Genomic DNA, 20,209 nt, shown 5'->3' with positions numbered 1-20,209 from the left:
TGACGGTGTACGGTCTCCGCCCTCAACGTAAGAATAAACCCATATCCGTCCGCCCTGGCCCCTTTCCCATCTCTCCTTTTTTGCAGCGCTGCGCAGTCTTTTACTCCACCACAGCCTTACCCTACCCTCACTACAACCACCGAGACCGACGCATCGCATCCCTCCTACACACGCGCCACCTTCCAATTCACCATCAGTCGATTACTCGTCGGCCTTACCGTGTACGCGTCGATAGCCTCGATGCCCTCATCCCCGCCCTCCGGCACGCTCACCTCGTAGTTCCCGATCAAGGCGCAGACGACGAGCTTGATCTCCTGCACGGCCAGGTGGCTGCCGATGCACATGCGGCCGCCGGAGCCGAAGGCCCAGAACCAGCGGTGCATCTCCTTCAGGAGCGCGGGTGGGGTGTGTTGGCCGTCGGCGAGCCAGCGGCGCGGGTTGAAGGTTTCCGGGTCCGGGAAGACAGTGGGGTTGCGGTGCAGGCAGTAGGGCATGGCGGAGACGCGGACGCCGCCGGGGATGCCGCTGTAGGAGCCTAGTGTGGTTCCGGTGGGGGTGGGGGGCGTCACGCGCGGCTCCATGCCGGGGATGGGGGCGTGTAGGCGGAGGACTTCCCAGAGGGTGGCTTGCAGGAGGGGGAGGGCGTCGATCTGTTTTGGGGAGGGCAGCGTAAAGGTCTCCGGAGAGGTATCGGGCGGGAGCGGCCAGGTGATGCGCGGGTTCAGCGTGCGGATCTCCTTGCGCAGGGCGGACTGGAGAGTGGGGTTTTGGGCTAGCTCGTGCCAGAGATAGGTCAGGGCGACCGCCGAGGTCTCGTGGCCCGCCCCGAGGTGGTCGAGCATCTCGGAGTATACCTCGTAGGGTGTGTCGTCGCCCTGCTGAGAGATAGTGTGGGTAGGAAGGATAAGGTCCTCCTTGGCTCTACCGGCGTCAGGGCTCTTGGTGCGGAGATTGGTCAAGCCTTGCTTGAACTGTTTGTAGACCACGGGCTCGTCGCCGGGGTTGTCTGTAGGGTTCGACAGCCAGCTATCGGCGCCCTGGCACATGTTGCGACCCCAGTCTTCCAGTATGTCATTGGCCTTGTCGAGGAGCTTGGGCACCAGATGTATGCCAACCTTTTCCCCCATTGGCTTCAGCCAAGGAAGTTCGGAGGAGTAAAACTCGTAAGGCCGACGGGAGTGGTAGTGGTGGAGGATGTATTGGCGCTGAGCAAGGTCTTGAGTGAAGTTGGTGCTATTTGCGAGTCCATATTGATAGGCGGACATGAAGTCCATGGTCATGGCGTTGTCAACATCGTGCATGTTGACCGGTTCTCCTGACTCAGCCAAGGAGTGAATCAAGGGTAGAAAGCGCGTGGTGATCAGAGTCTTTGAATTGGCAGCAACTTGAGGCGAAGCGGCGATGAACGACTTGGAGTAAACGTTGGCCATGGTCCGCTTCTTCTGCGAGTGAGGAGCATGGTGCATTGTCGAGAACATGTTGACGACGCCGTAGCTGGCGAACTGCTGCGGGTACCAGGCATGCTTCTCGAACCCACCTCCATAGATGGTCTTGATGCCATTGTCGACGCAGTTGACACTCAGTTCATTTCGTCCAAGCCTAACGACCTCGCCATGCTTCAGATGAGCAGCATAAGTTACGGCATTGTTTCGACTGCGGAAACGCTGGTACAGAATCCAGCAGTCTCCGAAGAGCGGGATCGACCAGTGAGCCGCTGGGATGTGACGGAGAGGGTGTAGGAAGATAGGGAATATAACGGAAAGATAGATACCGAGGGCCACAGTGCAGACAAGTGCTGCCGTGGGCAGAATGGGGAGGGTTGTCGTCTCCGCCATTGTGGTGGGTCCGGTGTAGGCTGGAGTAGAGATAGGCCAACCAGAGCAGGGGAATTGCAGCTTCTACGCCGCTATGGGCAGCATTAGGTAGCAGCCAGCCTGTGGAAGGAGTCTGAGAGGTTGAGAACAAAGAGTAGAAGTCGCACGACTACTTATCACGAGGAACAGCAGCGATAGAGTGTTGGGAGGTGATAGTGGAGCGGCAGGCCGAGCGGAAACAGAGCGTCCAAGCGGTGCACAACTCCGCCGACCCCAGTCTCCGCCCTGCAGCAAGAGCATTGTGGAGGGAGGGACAGCATCATTGGCTGTCGATCAATGTACTCATCGTACAACGGTGACTTGAAGACTGCCACAGACAGTTCTGAAGTTTGGTCACTGGGCGGGCGTGATGCGAATATATATCCCCGTCAAATTGATGAGGCTGGCTGAAACCAGCACGCCATGGAAGCGAGCCACTCACCTAGAGCTCCTGCGAGCAGTCAACCAGGATCAAGGCAGCCGAGTACGACAGATACCGCTTTCAGAAAAGAGGGCAGATAGGAATGGACAGCGTTGAAGAACACATTTGGTTATTACTTGGTCGAGATACGCCTCCTCCCCCAACTGCACCATTCTTGCAAATATGTGCTATTCAATCTATTCAATCTGTCCATCCGTCTGTTATCCTTCTAGCATTCATTTCAATTTCGTAACATCATCACTCTCTGAGTCTGACTGGGTACCGACTCCGCGCTTCGGGTCAGATGGACTTGAGGCTTGCGAGCCATACTGCGCTTCGACGTTGGCGATTGCAGCCTGCAGAGCAGCCGTAAGATCGATATGAAAGAGAGGTCGATTCAGACCGTGGACAGGAGTAACCTTCTTGTAAGCTTTGCTGCTGGTCAGAACCTTGTTCATGTCAGACCCATCCGGGCTGTAGTGCCCGTGCTCTTCGATGTTGATGGCGTCCTTCTCCAGCGCTCTAGCAGTGGGCCCATCGGCCTGCTCAATGTCTGTGTGGGCGAAGGAGCTGCGGCGCAAGGCCTTGTTGGTCGCCTTTTCCGCTTCGGCTGCGGCAGATGTGGTTCCGCCAATCTCAGACACACTGAAAATTGGCTTCCAACGGCTATACTCGTGGGTTGGCAGCGTCGGGTATCCGAAACCGCCCGCTGCGAGCGCACGCTTGGTCCAGCGATTGTTGATGCAAGCAATGTGCCACTGAACAACATTCGGGGCAGCGTAGCGATCCAGCTGATTGCGAACATCGATCAGGTTCTGCACCGATGTCACGTCAACGTTGTTGACGGCCGAGAAATCGAGTACAATGGCCTTGAGAGTTGGAAGATGCGACTGATCAGGCTCGGATTTACCAGCGCGCGGACCAGGATTGTTCCACGGCCTGTCACCGGGTCGAGGCCATGAGTCGGGGTTGGTGCGGCGCGTGTGTGTGAAGATGTAATTGGTGAGATAATCCGTGTAGTGATTTGCATTAGGATAGTTGAAGCCCTCGCTGAAGCGGTAGATGAAGATGCCGGGATAAGGCTGCTCTGGGGCCACGCTTGGGTTGGAGCCATCATTATGGTCCAATGGCAAAAAGATGTTGCGCTGCTGATCCTTGCCGGGCGGCCCAACATTCTGCGTGTCCTTCTCGTCAATGAGATGGTCACCTACAACAGAATGAATCTTGACCCTGCCAACAAAGTGACCGTTGGCCTTGACCACGCGGAAGAGGAGCACTGCCACGCTCACACAGATTGTGGTGTAAATACCGTTCTCGATACTGGAGAAGATGGTGACCAAGACACCAGCGAAGAAGATAATGACTTCGAGAGGAGACACCCGCCAGAATTGATAGACGGTATTGGGAGGGGTGATCAGATCGCCAACGGCATGGATGATGACGGCAGCCAGCGACGAATTGGGAATGTAGAAGAAAACCGCGGGAAGCGCATAGATGGCTAAGAGTACCACGACGGCGGTAATGACACCAGCGAACGGGGTGCGGACACCGGCCTTTGACTTGATAGCGGTTCGCGAGAATGATCCGGTTGCGGGATAGCCGCCAAGGAACGGACCAAGCAGGTTGGTGACACCAATCGCGACCATCTCCTGGGAAGGATCGATGGTGTAATTGTTGATGCGGCCGAATGATTTGGATATGGCAATGTGCTCGATCAGAAGGACGATGACCGAAGCAGGAAGTTCACTTGCGAAGTAGCTGATGATGTCGGTGTTAATAGTTGGGACTGCTGCGTGCTTGAAGCCTCTCGGGACAGTCTTGAGAATCGAGAACGCAGGGTTCTTTCGGCGATGGATGTTGACACCGGCACTGATACCAGTGTAGAGGAGAATGGTGAAGGCCGTGCGCAGCGTAGAGATGAAGAAGAAAGTCTTTGCGCGGGCCGGGTTCTTTTTCGCGGCATAGGTGCAAGCAAATCGGATGAGGTAAAGGAGAGTTAGGGCAGACAGACCCATTGCGGCGTCGAGCTTGGTGTGGCCGAGATATTTGAGTGTGTTGATAATGACCAGATACGTCGAAGCGCGAGTGTTGAAGCCTTCAACTTTGATGCCCATCAGATTTGGGACTTGGCCAGCAGCGATACTGATGGCAGAGCCGGTCATGAAGGCAGAGATGGCAACCAAGGGAATGAACTCAACAATCCAGCCGCAGCGGATGAGGCCGATGAAGGTAATGATGGATCCACAGATGATGGCCAGCGCACTCGCAACAACATGGCCCTCGATGTCAGGATGTTCGGCCTGGACCTTGAGAACGATGTTGCCGACAATAGTGGACATGACCGCCACAGGCCCAATAGTGATGTCCTTGGAGGTAGCGAAAAACCAGTAGATGAGAACACCCATGAAAGAGGAGTATAGGCCGTATTCGACAGGCAACTCAGCGAGCTTCGCATAAGCCATGCCTTGAGGGACGACGACGCATCCCACGGTGATGCCAGCGACAAGATCACCAATCAACCACTGCAAATTGTAGCGCATGATCCACTTGGTGAAGGGAAACAGATTTCGTGCGTATCTGGGGTAGAATGAGGGTTCTGGGACCAACTCCCTGATCCAATCCATCGCGCCGGGCTCTTCCTCAACGTATGTGTCTCCAGAACCGTGGGAGAAGGTGGACTCGCCCCGCGTCAGGGCATCATCCTGAGCCTGGCGCTCGTTCACTCGGATGCGCAAAGCCTTCGCAAGGCCATGGCCGATTTTGGTCGACGACGACGCCATGGCGAGACGACTTCGGCGGCGGCAGTCGAAGGTGGAAGCGTGTAGTGAGCGTAAGTTTGGGAAGTGTAACCCAATGATATATCTGCAACTCGTTTCGCTTAGATTACGAGGGTAACAACAATGGCGTTCGGAGCTGAGGGCCTGAGCCTGGAAAATAGTATCGGAGCGGTAAAGATCGACTCCGTGGCTTGACAAGACCAAGTCTAGCGTATCGGGGGCCGAGCGGTGTACGACGCTCAGGTCCTTGACACACCGGGAGCGTTCCTGGACAGCGAAAAGAGAGCGAAACTGAGATTGATGGGAATGGGCGAAGGATTAATTCCCCAGGAAGCTGAAGGAAAAAGGAAGCAATGTCGTGATCGCGGCTATCTCTCAACGAATCTTGACTTGGATAGATCGGGGGCGAACCCGGGGGGGAGGGACGAGAATCTAGCCAGTCCTCGACTCGGATTTTTGCCTATCGGCAATCGGAGCAGCAATTCGAGGCAGAAAATAAGCTCGACAAGCTCGCGAAGCAAGTCTAAGCCAGTCTCCTTGTCTCTTTGCTCTGAACAGGACGACAGAAGGATGGGTTGGCAGGTATTGGGCGTGGAGGATATAAGGTCATTTGGGGGTCCGATGGTGCAATCGCAGCTGCCAAGACCAGCCCGTTCGCCTGACGTCGACCATCCCGAACTCTTTCAGGGCGGGAGGAAATTTTCTGTACAAAGAACTCCCGTAAGTGGGAACAGGATAGTACCGACGAGCAGAAACGAGTTCTGCCCAGAACCAGCAAAGGCTAAAGAACGAGAGTGTGGAGTGGCAGGAGGAGTCTCACAAGAGCCATGCTTGATGTGAAAGGTCGCCGGAAATGGCGTGCTCATCATGAACCCCGTTGGGAGCAGGGGATCGCTGAACTCTCCTGATTCCGATTAGATCACTGGCAGACCAGTCGGAATTGCATCTGAATCTCGACGAGCACAACATGATGCTATGCCTTATTTCATCACCAAAGACAAGCGAAGGACAGATGGGTGAGGTTGTCATGATAAAAAGTGGTCCATCCGCCCAATGGCCGAGTAGCCTGCTGCACGAGGGGTTCTTTCGCGAGCAGTTCGCACCAAGTCACCGCCCCTGGCTCCACGTGACATGGGCGGCGTTCTACCGGTGGAAATGCCATAGCCATGATCCGCCAATTCCAAACCCTGGAAGACACCCTGCAAACCACCACTAGATATCCATAAGGTACAAAGAAATGCTCTGGACTCTGCTCGTGAGTGTATTGGCACAATCTAGAAGATGCTGTCTAGCGTCCCCGGCCATGTGTCTGATGGACCGAGGTCATACCTTGCCTCGAATGTCCAGACCCTGGCTGTCCTCCAACAAACATACGTTCGTGAATGCTCATTTCTATGCCGCTTTGGAAGCATCCCCTACGCTGATAGAAAATGGCAACATCTTCAATCTCCTAGACGCCAGGAGCGCTGTGCTGCTACTGCAGATCGCCCCGTCCCGTCCAACGCCTCAAAATGCTATTATGCATGCATGCTTCATCCCACCCTCTTTGATGGTGTGTGTCGTGTGCCTCGTCTCGACCCCCTTGCTTCTCGCTAAAGACTGCTGTAGCTGTGTCGGTCGCTTACTGGGATGCGCATTGCATACGTTCAGCTCCTGGGGGCACATCATCGTCGTCATCCTCGTTCAAACCTGCTGCGCCCTGCGCTCGGGCGTGACCTCGATCATCGACATCTTCAATGTCAAAGTCCTCGTTCATAGCGTCTCCAGGTGGAGCAGATTGCTTCATCCGTGGTGGAAGAACCTGCTCGAGCAGTTCAAGATTTCGCATATCAGTCTTGTCGGGGAACTTGACATCAAATTGGATGTACAAGTTGCCGAAATCGTGGTGTCGATACGAAGGCATGCCCTGGCCCTTGACAACCTTGATGGCTCCAGGTGTGATAACTTCGCCAGGGTAGATATTGACCGTCATCCACCGATCATCAAGATGCTCAATGAAGATCTGTCCGCCCGCCAGCGCCGTCAGCAGGTCGATCTCGGCTCGGTAGAAGATGTCATCATCCTTTCTCTGAAAGCGCGCGTGAGGCTTCTGTTCGATTTCGAATTGCACATCACCGGGCAACACTCCTGGTACCTGATCGCCTTCACCGCGGAAGTCAATCTTATGGCCGGTCTTGACGCCACGATCAACATGGACGTGTAGAACCTTGCGCTCGACTACCGTCTTCTTACCGTGGCACTTCTTGCAACGATCCTTGTCGCGAATGGTCTCGCCCTCGCCTTGACAGTCGGGGCAAACAGTCTGGAAACGCTGAATCATAGGACCCATCTGTCGCATCATGGTCTTCATACCAGCACCCTGGCATCCTGGGCATGTGCGAACTGCGCCCTCCTTACCGCCACGTCCATCGCAACTCGAGCAGATCACAGACTTTTGCAGGGCAAGCTTGGAGACCTTGCCTTTGTAGATGTCTTCCAGCGAGACCTTGTGCACGTGGTGAATGGTCCTAGCCTTCTTGGGGCCCTGTTCGCGCATGCCGCCGCCGAACATACCTCCAAAGCCGCCACCGAGACCGCCGCCACTAAAGAACTGGGCAAACAGGTCTTCTGCAGCCATGCCGCCGCCGCCCATTCCGCCCTGTTCTAAGCCATCTTCGCCGAATTGGTCGTACAGCTGGCGCTTTTGGGGATCGGAGAGAACTTCGTACGCCTTGGACAGGTCCTTGAATTTGTCGGCGGCCTCTGGGTTGTGGGCGTTCTTGTCTGGATCGAGGTTAGAGCCGCATGCCCACTCGGACAAAGTATGACATACCAGGATGATGTTTCAGAGCGCCCTTCTTGTAGGCGGTCTTGAGCTGGGCTTCGGTGCAATCCACTGAGACCTAGATTAAATTAGAGGCCGTTTATTGTTTTGTCTGAAGTTTTGACATACGCCCAGGATTTCATAGAATCTTGTTTCTTTGACCATTGTGAGGGGCTGCTTTGCCGAGGACACAGGGCTCTAGTCGCCGTGCTATAGATCTAGTTGTTTCGTGGTGTGGATAGCGGCAATGGTTGCAGATCGGATACTGGCAGATTCCTTGAGGCTATTGGCCAGTGACAGGCAACAGGACGTCGCAAACAAGAGCGGAGGGGAAGTGAAGGACTGATTTATGTTTGGTTTGCTGGATAGTCTGGAGTGAAGAGTGCGGGCGACCGACGAGAGGAGAGGGTCTTTCAAATTCTTGCCGCAGCGCAGGCGTTCTTTGGTCAGCCAGCGCCTCGCCCGCAAGGCTACCGACTGCCAAGTCTTCCTTGGAGTTCCAGCTGCTTCGATGCTAACCAGAGTTTGCTCCCTGCCCTGAGAAGCCGTCGCTCGGGCGTCTCTCCGGGCTGACTCGCCAAAAATGTGGTACAGACATCACAGTGCAGTAAAAAGGACTGTGACCATATCGAGATGAAAGTCCCGATGTTCAGAATACAGCATCCCGTTGTGAGCCATGATGAACTCGATGACAAAGATTCTAGCATGGATCTCGAGCTTGCCCGGAAAAGAATTCTGCCATCGCTGTTCCCCAACACCCCATGCCTAACCTCATGGTACTTGCAGCTTCTGCCTGAGTCCATGCTTGCGCAATTCGGAACTGTAGCCTAAGAGCGTATGGTCTACAAGGGTATGTGCAGCCTGCATGTGTAGATTCGGTGATAGTGCTCGCTCTCCGAATAATTGCCCCGAACAGCCTCCCTGTATGAGCGAATGCCAGACACCGACAATGTGGTCGATGCTTTGAACAATCTCTATCTAACCGACCAGTCCTTGCGGAACTCATCATTTCGATCAGCTGCTGCCTCTCATTGTCATCGGCTAGTCCCAACAAGACAAGAAATCGTGCCCTACTATGCAACGTCAATCTTTCTGACTAAATTATTCCGGCATCGCTCACCCGGCATCCACAGCCGGCAGGGAATCATTCCGCCCCACCGGGTCTATCAATCTGATAAAACCCCAAACGCCACATTTCTCCGCCCAGCATGACCAAGAAATTGAAAACGATGCAGTCGCTAATTCAACGTGGGCGGTCATTTTTGACTCCCACAGGTTCATCAGCTAACGTCAAGAATGCTGGCTCTTTCTCAACAGCCAAGTCTGAGGACGCTCTATTTCCCAGAACAGATCCGGCCGTAGATGGAGAGGAGTGTCTCCACGACTGTTCCGAGTGCACGGTACATTACCCTGCCAAGTTCAGTATAGATGAAGATGATAAGCTGTTCGGCCAAGTCAAGGGCTGGGACACCCATCTCGTCGTGGGTACGGGCAAGACAGATTGGGTGCGTGATGTCACGGATGAGAAAGGCAGCGTCATGGAAGCCGTGGGTAAATATGGTCAAGAAATTCAGATGAGTAGCGGACGAGGACAAGGCAAGGTGATGTTGTCCGCCAGCAACATGCCTGCCAGCTCCGAACACGACCATGATGAAGGCTCTGATTGCATGCTGCTGCCATCCTGGACCTTCATCGAGAATGTCAAGCCCGAACAAGTCCCAGATCTGATGCAGAATATCGTTGCCAACTCGGTGTCGAACCGAACACCTCTGGATGGCCTCAAAGTCGAGCCGCACCAGAGTGACGTACACTCCTCAACAGATACCCCCAATGGCGCTTCAACGCCTCTCGAAATGGGCCCATCACACACCAATGGGTCACAGCATACAGAACCTGTCGACGTGGCTGCACTCACCATAAACCCACCTTTGGCAGCCTCTCAATTCTCCACACGACCTATTCCTCACCGTGCCCTCATCCTGATGTGCTCCCACAAGACCCGCGACGCCCGCTGTGGTCAGTCAGCGCCCCTCCTACGGAAAGAGTTCGAGCGAATCCTACGACCGATGGGTCTACACCGGGATCTGCACGATTCAAGACCCGGGGGTGTTGGAATCTATGTAAGTGCAGTTTCCCACTCCTCTTATTCAGTGGTAACTAATCGCCTATTCAGTTCATCAACCATGTCGGCGGCCACAAATATTCAGCAAATGTCATGATCTATCGAAGAGCTGGCAGTAAAGCTATCTCCTCAAGTGAGCCCAAGGAGGAAGAGATCAAGGACGAAGCTGTGCAAGGGATCTGGTTGGCGCGAGTGCGGCCAGAGGACTGTGAAAACATTGTGCGGTATACAGTGTTACAGGGAAAACTGGTAAAGCCGAAAAGTCAGCTCCGGGGAGGCTTTGATCGTGAGAAAGGGCTCGCCAGCTGGTGAAGAAGGTGGAAGACGGCAGAGCGGCTGAGGGCCTTGAGATGAGGCTTATGATTCTACGGCGTATGCTGTGTCAGTGATTATGCATTAGCATCTAGACTGGCGTTGAACAGAGGCGTCTCAGTGTGATATTCAGAGGGAGATATATATATCTAAATATGCTGAAAGGGATGTGGCGCTCAACTTGCAGAAGGTGAGCTCCGAGGATAAGCCGGCTTGTTGATAGAACAACTGCCAAGTGCCTGCCTGTAGCGTGAGATGGTGCTCAGTTGCATATCGATATACGAAGCGGCCCGGTATCGCTGACTGCATAGTGCGACCTCGTTGAGCGGGTGGCTTGGACGGGGATCAGTCGAACCACGCCTGGAGCGTCCCAGTGTGTGGGCTGTGAGTCGGAGGTCCCCAGATCTTCGAATAAGAGCCGTTGTACCCGCCTCGTGCCCCTCGTGCCTGGCCTGAACCCCGCAAGCAGGAAGCTTCGTTAAGCTCCCCAAGCTTTGGCCCTAGATACAAGCTTGACATCATTCCCAAAGACCACTATGCGTTGCGGGGTGCTCCGACTGGTCCCCAACGCTCTCGAGCTCTAGGTCTCGCATGCTGGCTTGAGAGCTCTCGTACGCAGCTTGCGCGCTGGGTGATGTTGCAGTGCGGTAGCGCCGATATCCATGCATGCTTCTTCCGTTGCTGGCGTAGGTTAGGATCCAAGCTGCGCTTGACGGAAGTTACAAAAAGGTGGGTTGCGCAGTTGTTTCGTCCGGCGTTCGGCTCTGTCCAGGCAATTTTCTTGAACAGCCGTTGTCGAGAACTTGTGAACTTGGTTCTACAGCTGCCATGTCTTTCCTAACTACCCTTTGGCTTGTCGGAGCTGCCAGTGCTGGCGTGCTAGACTTGAGGCAGGCGTCGTCCTCAGAACACCCTTCAGCCACTGTCCCGGACTATTTTCAGACAACGCCAGAGGTGTACCCAGGTCCAACGGTCACTGGCAAGCCACCCTTTCTCGCCCTGAGCAATCCTGGACCATGGGGTATGAGCTACGTGCCGCCAACACCTCTTGAGACCGCCCTGCCCATCTCTGGCAATACCAACAACCAGAGCATCTTCCAGCTGCTAGGGCAGCTTAGCCCGTACTTCCCGAATCCCGTTGGCTTCGGCTCTGATGAATATCCTCTCCCTCCGGGGGCGAACCTCACCCATGCCCACATCCTGCACCGTCATGGCTCCCGCTATCCGACCGGCGACTCGTCTGTCTCAACCTTCGGTAGCAAGCTTCAGAACATCACCGGCAATGGTACTGCAAGCTGGTCCGGAGAACTTTCCTTCCTGAACAACTGGAGATATCACCTTGGTGCCGAAATCTTGGTCCCCAGAGGCCGTCAAGAGCTTTTCGACTCTGGTGTACAGTCGTATTACAGCTATGGTGCGCTGTACAACACCAGCACGAAAATCATCGCTCGCACTACCTCGCAGGACAGAATGTTGAAGAGCGCAGAAAACTTCATGGCTGGGTAGACTTCGCCTGCTCCCTTGTGTAGTGAACAGCAAATCTAACTCGCCTGTCCAGATTCTTTGGCTTGGAGTGGACGAACAACGTGACCCTTGAGCCTATTCTTGAGATCCCTTCAGGTTCCAACAACTCTTTGGCGGGATATTTTGGTTGCAACAACAGCAACACCTACGTCAGTACCGGTGGCAACAATGCAAGCCGTATTTGGGAGAACAAATATCTAGCCAATGCAACCCAGCGCTTGAAGGCCCTATCCGGCGGCTATAACTGGACCGTGGCTGATACTTACAATGTAAGATACTCCCGCTAATCTCGGCCGTAATGACTGACCTCAACCAGGCTCAAACCCTCTGTCCATATGAGACAGTAGCATTTGGTACGTTCACTTGAGAGTCCGTGGCTCAATTGTGTGGCTGACCTGATAGGCTACTCCGCCTTCTGCGACCTCTTCACGTACGAAGAATGGCAAGGCTTCGAATATACCATTGACCTACAATTTTATGGAAACAACGGCTTTGGCTCTCCTACTGGTCGTGGAGTTGGAATTGGTTACGTTGAAGAGATTGTGAGTATCCTCTACACGTAATCTCCTAATAGGAGGTGCTCATCGACTACAGTATGCCCGCCTTCAGAACCGTCTCTACGATCTTGTACCCGGTGCGACTCAAGCCAACGTTACGCTGGACACCATGAACAGCACTTTCCCTCTCAACCAGACCTTGTATTTCGACTTCTCGCACGACACCAACATCTTCAGCATCATCACTGCTCTGGGTCTTCGACAATTCAACCAATCCCTGCCAACCTCAGGACCGCCCCAAAACCAGCAAGCTACCGTATCGCATATGGTAAGTCCTGCAAAGCCTGATATCCTTCCCACCATCATCCCCTTCCGCTCACCGACTAACCTTCTTAGACCCCCTTCGGCGCCCGCATGGTCTGGGAGATCATCCAAACCCCATACCCCGTCAAAGCGAAACGCCCATCCACAAGCCCCGGCGCCAACAACACCCTAGACTCGTACTACGACACCAACGGCACCGCCACCACGTACGTCCACCTCACACTCTCGCAGCGCACCATTCCCCTCTACAAATCCTACCCCCAGTGTGAGGAGCGCGACGACGGCTGGTGCGAGATCGGCACCTACCTCGACGTCCTCGGCGGCTTGCTCGACCAGGCGCAGTATGAGTACGGCTGCTACGGCAACTACCCGAGTCCCAAGTACGGCCAGACGACGGATGGCGTGCCCGTGAATGGGACGAGTCAGAGCCAGCGGAAGAGGAATGCGGGCGCGTTGGCGTTGATTGAGAGGAGGGGGCTGGGGAGTGATGACTTTTGGCTGTAGAGGTCGAGGGCGCGAGGGAATGAGGGGAGTGCCAAGAGGCAGTGAATGAGACCATGAGTAAATATAAATATACGCGGAGGCGTGGCGGGGACTGTGGAGGATCCCCCGAACCCAACAACTCGATTTGAGACGAAGTAATGTGTAGATGCATGATTCACTCCTTGACGACCACCAAATACTCACATCGGCGTAGTGGGGATAACTGATTATCAGGTCAGATCAGAGGTGATGGGTAAGTAATGGTTGGATCTGGCTGTGCTTTTCCCCGGAATATTTGATTGATATTCCAAGGGTTGCCGTTATTGCGTTTAGGGTCCCTGATCTATATTTCCTGAGCCCATCATGCATGCTACGCCACCCATCTCGCATTTTCAACGCCACGCTGAAGCCACCCATCAGCCCCGTAGAAAGCTTTGGATGTTTTTGTCTATCGTCTAGTTGTCGTTCTCGTTGCTTGTTGGTATCCTGATAACTTCAATCGTCGAACTTGAACGCCTTGCCCCCACTGATGTCAATCATGCCTCCTCGATAGCTCCCTCGCTTCTTTTTGTTCTTCTCCTTGGTAAAGCCCTTGCCTCTGGTGACCGACAGATCTTTGTATGCTCGGTCCGCGTAGTCGTAACTAATGTAGGCGTTGCTGAGGTGCTCATCTCCCTTCGCCTGTGCTGACATCTGCGCCAGTCGCGTTGGTCGGGCGCCTTCGTGCCTCTTCTTGTCGCCGTTCATGAGCTGCTGTCTCGCGGGGTGCATGCTGGGCTGCTCCACCGTTTCTGGGGAGGTTCTGTCATCGCCAACGACGGTTCCGGATGACGATGAGCCGGATCGACCCTTCGAGTCGGCTAAGATCAGCTGCGCTGCCTTTGACGGTTTGGTTGACGCTCCATTCACCACCGGCGTTTGGTGGTCCGCCTCACTATCCGAGCCTGAACTTGAGCTGGAGTCCGTTTCTTGAGAACTAGAGTCGGAGTCTGAGCTTGGGGGCAATTTAGTGGCGGCTGCTTCCTTCAGGGTCGCAGTTTTGTCGTCCCTTGACTGTGAATCGGACTCTGATGCAGATGATTCAGAAACAGATGATGCTTTGTCTTTGGTCGTCTTCGCTTTCTTGGATGGAGGGTCTACGCTTGATGACGCTTCTGAGTCGGATGCTGAGGAATCAGATGAGCTTTCAGGCTGTTTGCGTTTCAAAGGATTCGCCGCGACAGGAACTTCCGCAACAACCTTTTTGACGACTTTCTTGACCTTCGCAGGCTTTTCTTGCTCATCGTCCGCGTCGCTGTCGGAGGATGAAGATGAGGATGAGGAGCTGGAGGAAGAGCTGGAGGAAGAGCTGGAGGAAGAACTTGACGCAGAACTGCTTTTCTTCTGTCGTAGCTTGACCGCTCTCGTCTTCGGTTTCCGCTTACTGCTGCTATCGGATTCTGATTCGGAGCTGGAAGATGACGAGCTACTAGATGAACTGCTGGACGAGCTTGTGGCTTCGTCGTCGCTGGCTTCGCTGCTGCTGCTTGAGCTAGACGAACTTGAAATGGACGAGCTCTTAGAGCCGCTTGCGCTTGAAGGTTTTGTGTTCCATCCCGAATATAGTTGTTCCAGTGTGGTCTTCGGGCCTTCCGCGTGTGGATCGGCTTCCGCGCTCAGACCTTTCTTTTTGAGTTCCTTCGCAAAGGCTTTGGACGTAGATTCAAAACCATGCTGATTCAAGAAGGAATTGACGAGCGACAGAAGCGCAGGCGACAGAGTGTCGCCACCGGTGACACTCATAGTGAGTACAGGCTTCGGGACCGTGTCGGCGGCTAGGCCCAGAGCGCGAGGGATCCGTAGAGCAACGCACAGATTGTAAATGAGACTGTTTTATCAACGGCAATCGCTTGCAACTTTTTTTTACTGAACGCTTTCTGCCAAGAGATCTGCAACGGTCATTCGCTGCCAGTGTCGCCGCGTTCTGGAGACTGACTGGAGACTGAGGTCACATGACCGTGATGGCATCTCGGGGGCCACCTCTAAACACTTGAGACGACCTCGTCAGAGTCCAGGTCCAGTTCCACATTCAATCTCCTTTTACTACTCGGACCAGCTCGAGATGGTGCAGCCAGGACTCTCGGACCATGAGCTACGACTACGATGAGCTACGGCATGAACCAGCAGCGAGGCGCCGATGCCTACGGCCCCCGTCCTTCCAACCCCGCTGGAACTCCTGACACGCGAAACGGTTCTCTCGGAAGGATCAGCGGCAGACTCGGTGATGATGCTATGAGCAACCAAGACCGTGCTGCTCGCTTCGAGGATGAGAAGAAGAGGATAATCGAGAGCTGCTTCGCGAAGCGCGATCCCGATGGCACCCAACTAGAATCGTATATAACACATGTGCGCATCACCGAGGATGCCATGTACCCTTCATCTCCACCTCCACCGAACTCCCCTGCGGCCAACAAAAAGAACAGAGTTATCCTCGTCGCCGTACGAAGATCTGGCAAAGTTCGCGTCCACAAGGCGCGTGAGAATCCCAATGGCTCCTTTTCCATCGGCAAGACCTGGAACCTAGACGAGCTCACCGCGATCCAGTCATACGTGGCATATGTACCAAGCAACAACCAAGAGAGTATGGAGAAGCAATGGGCTGGCGGTACAGGCTTTCTCGCCAGTCTCGGCAAACCTTACTACTGGCAGGCATCGACGCCCAAAGAGAAGGATTTCTTTATTGCGAGTTTGACGAAGATCTTCAAGAAGTATACTGGTGGTAAGTTGCCGCAACTAGTCGGATTCGCTCCATCGGAGCTGGACTTGCTCAATAATGGTACGCCGGGTACAACCCCGCTACTGAGGAATCATTCGCCAAACCCAAGCACCAGTCAAGGTCTTCCTACACCTGTGCCTACGCCTCCATCGATGCCTGCTGCTGCTACATCAAGGCCGCAATCTCCTCTAGCCGCACGGGCACCGAGTAGAGCCATGAACCAGGCCGATCCGGCTCGAGATCGAGCATACAGTCGCAACGAGTATCGTCCTGGAACACGGCAAGGAGATAGGATTCCTTCTCAGGAGCCTGCCCAGTCACCGGCTCGCTACCAACTTCAGCCAGCACCGAACGAAGATATCGGAAAGCGTTCACTGGCTGATCGGTCATATAACGATCCACCTTCGAAACCACCTGCTCCGGCGGCCGAGATGCCCAAGCCACTTCGTCCCTCGGCAAGCCCAAAAGCATCTCCAGCATCGCTGCCACAAGTTGAAAAGCGGCCAGAGACGCCATCTGGAAGGGTCAATGGGGTTCCGCTCCCAGTTATGGCTCAATATGGTACCGGCAGAAGAAGTGGGCCTACAAAAAGTCAAGAATCTATTGGCGCCATTAGCGACTACTCGAATTCATCTCGTCAAGCTACAGCTGCAGATAGGCGCACGCCGGACTCTATTCCGCCTGTTCCGCCAGTCCTTGATGATGCCCTACCGGGGGGTTTCCCACCACAAATCGGCAGCAACAAAGACGCCAGCAACAGCCAGAGATCATTGCAGAGTACACCAGCAAGCCAATTCGTCACCCCTCTCGGAACACCGGGGGCCATCTCAAACGACGAGCCGCCTCTACAGAAGACGAATCGTATTGGATCGCAGCCTGACATCACAGCAGAGCCTGCGGAGTACACTTCAGATAAATCTGTCAAACGAAATGAAGCCGAAGAGCTTGATCGGAAACCTCCGTTTAATCTTCAGCCTCCTCCCATACCCAATAGCTCCACCGAGCCTTCTGTTTCGGCGGTAAGCTCGCCAGAAGCCGCCACGCGGTCATCGGCGGGCGAACTGTCGCCGAAGAAGGAAGAGGAGTATCGTCCTGGCCTCGGGCCTATGATTAAGAAGAAGTCCACCAAAGACATCGCCAATCAGTTTCGGAAAGCGGCACTGGCAGCTAGCGCCTTCCAGCCCCGACAGGGTGGTGCGGGCGCCCGGCTGAAAGCGCAACAAGATAAGAACTCAAATGAGCCTGATGGCATCACTGGCGTGGTGCCTGCACCATTGTTCAGAGGAATGAGTAGCGACAGCGTTGGCAGCCAAACACCTAGCGTGACAAGCCCTCTACCCGAAAAGGACAAGGAACGACCTCGAACGCCGCTGGCCAACGCATTCCTCCCTAAAGTACACTTACAGCGCACAGCCACGGACGACAGTGTTAAGACTGCCGGCAGCGGCCCCAAACCTGTCGATGCGCCACGAGAGCAGGGCATTGCGGAACAGACAAACGCAGAGGCGACGGAGCAGACAAGGACTGCTTCACCCCAGCGTAAGCGCCGCCAGAAGCACGAGGCCGAGATCGAGAAATACTGCGCTGTCATTGGCGTGGACCCGCGCGTGATGGAGGGAAGGGGAGCAGATTTCAACGAGATACTGAGCGAATTCGGCTGGGAAGGCAGGCTCTCGGAACGACAAAGGATCGAAGACTTCGAGACAGCGATTCGACGCGAGAATGGCCGAGCGCAAGCAAGCGGCTGGCTAGGTCACGTCGAGCAACAAGAAGTCAGAGTTCAAGATCTATCCAAAGCCTTCGACAAAGCCATAGCCGAATGTGAGGAAATGGACGGCCTCCTTACGCTGTATTCTCACGAACTCGACACATTGGCTGAAGATATCGAATACATTGAAGCTCAATCTCAAGGTCTGCAGGTTCAGACTGCTAACCAAAAGCTGCTGCAGGCCGAGCTCCATAGTTTGCTCAAGACACTTACGATCTCTTCCTCGGATCTCCGGGCCTTGCAAGCAGCGCCTCTTGATTCCAATGATGGTGTTCAAGCCGTGGAGCAGGCACTGTTGATGCTCTACCGAGCTCTCCTCACTATTGACCCCGAGATACGGCAAAACAAGACCCGGACTACTGCCACAGCCAGCAACGACCGGACAGGAGTTGGTGTCTATGCCGATCAGGAGATTGGCCAGATGCGAGCCGTTCGACAGAAGAAGGAAGATTATCGCGAAGAGACCCTACAGTTCCTCCGCCGCTTCAACCAGCACATGACAACAATGTTCAAGCAGGCTGAACAAAGGACCAGTGAGGAGAACTCTCGAAGTCTCGCCTCGAGTTCCGTAACTTCGCTCTCGCTCCCTGGCCTGCTTTCCTCACGCCAGGATCTTTGGCAATATAACCCGATGATGTTGTTCGTCCGGGAAGTCAACAATTACGAATGGTCAACGCTGATTTCTAGCTATGAGATCAATATCAAAGGTGCGTATGTGGAAAATTTCCGCGACCATTTGGCAAGTCAGAAGAAGGGAGCAAGGGCTCCCACTGGCGAGGAGAGCGAAATCTTGTTCACACATCAAGAGAAGGATAAAGCGGACGACTCAATTGCGTCCACGGCTGCCCGGAGACTCACTGTTAAACGAGGCAAGACCGTTAAAACGGGCGCGCTCCGGCAGACATTTGGCGAGAAGCGCGACAGTAAACCTGATGCGTGGGAGGTATTCGACAATGTGCTGCAAGAGCAGAGTAAGTTGATCGCGGAGGAGCAAAACTTCATTGTGCATTTTTTCCACCTCAACTCTCAATCCAACGTTGATTTCCTTGACAACATCAGCTCCAAAGCGCCCAGCCAAAGATCGCTGCCCAGTCTGAGCACACAACTACCGTATGATCCTGATCGCGACCTTGCCAAGCAAGTGCAGTCAACTGTTGAAGGCATCTACTCATTCTGGGCGACTGATCTTCAAGCAATGATGGAGTGGGTACTCCGTAATGATCAACTGCAAGGTGTGGGTGTTTTGTGTGCTCTCGAGAGAGGAATCTCCCTTTACGAAGAGACGAACCAAGAGTACATCACACGGACACTACGGGCACTACACGACCGTCTCACCGGTCTCTTCCACAAGTTTATCGAGGACCAGGTCAAGGCTGTCGAAGAGACCAAAGTCAAAGTCAGCAAGAGAAAGGGCGTTATCCCGTTCATGCGGACGTTCCCAGTCTTCAGCGCAGCCGTTGAGAGTATGATCCCTCAGGAGTTCTACCACAACGAGAGCCTCGAGCTGCGATTCATTCTCAACGACGCCTATGGAAAGATTCTCAAAGCGATGTGGGAGTCATTGAGCTTCATTGCCAAGGATAGCCCGGGCAGCGGCAGCGGTCCAGCACAAGGTGGTGCTCCCACGAACGACCCGGAAGACAAGGAGGCGCTGAACTATCACATCTTGTTGATTGAGAACATGAACCATTACATGGAGGAAGTGGAAACTCATCAGAACGTGGTGCTGCAGGAGTGGCGCGATCGAGCTGAGCACGACCTGTACAAACACCTTACGCAGTATACTGATGCTGTCATTCGCCGACCGCTTGGGAAGTGGTTGGACTTTCTGGAGAGCACCGAAGCTCTGATGAAGACGCATGACAGCCTCGCAACCATTTCGAACAAGCCTAGTCACAGCAGGAGCTCGGCCAAGAAAATCCTCAGCAGCTACGACGCGAAAGAGGTCCGCAAAGGCGTCGACACGCTCAAGAAACGCATTGAGAAGCATTTCGGAGACGTGGACGACCCAACCAATTTGAGCAAGGGCCTGATTGCTCGCGTGTTTGAGGAATGCAACGTGCGGTACGCTCACGCCCATGACAGGATGGCAACGATTGTCAGCCAGGTGTATGACAACAGCTTGGAAATTGAATGGCGTAAAGAGGAAGTGGCAACATTGCTCGCCAAGAGGTAGCCGGCGCTGCAACCTTTTTGTGGGGTACATTATGTACTATTTTATGGTAAACAGCGAGCTCGTGAAGCCGGACTTGGAAACTGAATTCGGTGACATCGAACACGGAACACGATTGACTCGGTGCGTATCTCGTAAATCTTGGGGGCGCTCCAAGGCTGCTCCAAGGGTTCCTGCTCTGCCCTGAATCGGTTGGTGGGAGAATCGGCCCTGCAATGCTCCGACTGCTCCGCTCTCGGTCTCGTGATTCGGTGAAAGGGCAACCGTGGTCACTTTTCTGGGGTAATGCTTAGCAAAGGCCTCGGTGATTGGGTACTGCAAGGCTCGGTGGAGCACTCCCAATCTTTCGTTCTCGATTTTGTTGGGCCGTGACAGCACCAACACGAAAGTCTGGGGT

The 20,209-nt window shown here is 54.3% G+C and overlaps 7 protein-coding genes across 7 annotated transcripts; 3 read left to right on the top strand and 4 right to left on the bottom strand.

The window, feature by feature from the left end:
• Positions 1-164: 164 nt before the first annotated feature.
• HMPREF1541_02458 (uncharacterized protein) lies at positions 165-1,835 on the bottom strand (the record flags this gene model as incomplete). Its single annotated transcript, XM_008716813.1, has 1 exon — positions 165-1,835. One exon carries the CDS (start codon positions 1,833-1,835, stop codon positions 165-167), a length of 1,671 nt encoding a protein of 556 aa, XP_008715035.1.
• Positions 1,836-2,510: 675 nt separating this feature from the next.
• On the bottom strand, positions 2,511-5,054 carry HMPREF1541_02457 (uncharacterized protein; the record flags this gene model as incomplete). The annotated part of the gene is made up of 1 exon (XM_008716812.1): positions 2,511-5,054. The coding sequence occupies one exon, from the start codon at positions 5,052-5,054 to the stop codon at positions 2,511-2,513; it is 2,544 nt and encodes an 847-aa protein (XP_008715034.1).
• A 1,618-nt stretch (positions 5,055-6,672) lies between these two features.
• On the bottom strand, positions 6,673-8,019 carry HMPREF1541_02456 (chaperone DnaJ; the record flags this gene model as incomplete). Its single annotated transcript, XM_008716811.1, has 3 exons — positions 6,673-7,814; positions 7,864-7,933; positions 7,984-8,019. The coding sequence occupies 3 exons, from the start codon at positions 8,017-8,019 to the stop codon at positions 6,673-6,675; spliced, it is 1,248 nt and encodes a 415-aa protein (XP_008715033.1).
• Positions 8,020-9,083: 1,064 nt separating this feature from the next.
• On the top strand, positions 9,084-10,288 carry HMPREF1541_02455 (uncharacterized protein; the record flags this gene model as incomplete). The annotated part of the gene is made up of 2 exons (XM_008716810.1): positions 9,084-9,974; positions 10,028-10,288. 2 exons carry the CDS (start codon positions 9,084-9,086, stop codon positions 10,286-10,288), a joined length of 1,152 nt encoding a protein of 383 aa, XP_008715032.1.
• An 828-nt stretch (positions 10,289-11,116) lies between these two features.
• HMPREF1541_02454 (uncharacterized protein) lies at positions 11,117-13,137 on the top strand (the record flags this gene model as incomplete). Its single annotated transcript, XM_008716809.1, has 6 exons — positions 11,117-11,790; positions 11,847-12,081; positions 12,129-12,165; positions 12,215-12,354; positions 12,407-12,637; positions 12,706-13,137. 6 exons carry the CDS (start codon positions 11,117-11,119, stop codon positions 13,135-13,137), a joined length of 1,749 nt encoding a protein of 582 aa, XP_008715031.1.
• Positions 13,138-13,611: 474 nt separating this feature from the next.
• On the bottom strand, positions 13,612-14,898 carry HMPREF1541_02453 (uncharacterized protein; the record flags this gene model as incomplete). The annotated part of the gene is made up of 1 exon (XM_008716808.1): positions 13,612-14,898. One exon carries the CDS (start codon positions 14,896-14,898, stop codon positions 13,612-13,614), a length of 1,287 nt encoding a protein of 428 aa, XP_008715030.1.
• A 372-nt stretch (positions 14,899-15,270) lies between these two features.
• Positions 15,271-19,815, top strand: HMPREF1541_02452 (uncharacterized protein; the record flags this gene model as incomplete). The annotated part of the gene is made up of 1 exon (XM_008716807.1): positions 15,271-19,815. The coding sequence occupies one exon, from the start codon at positions 15,271-15,273 to the stop codon at positions 19,813-19,815; it is 4,545 nt and encodes a 1,514-aa protein (XP_008715029.1).
• Between the last annotated feature and the right edge of the window lie 394 nt (positions 19,816-20,209).

Source organism: Cyphellophora europaea, assembly GCF_000365145.1.
Source record: "Cyphellophora europaea CBS 101466 unplaced genomic scaffold supercont1.2, whole genome shotgun sequence".
Classification (NCBI taxonomy): Eukaryota; Fungi; Ascomycota; class Eurotiomycetes; order Chaetothyriales; family Cyphellophoraceae; genus Cyphellophora; species Cyphellophora europaea.
This window is presented reverse-complemented; position numbering and strand designations above follow the sequence as displayed.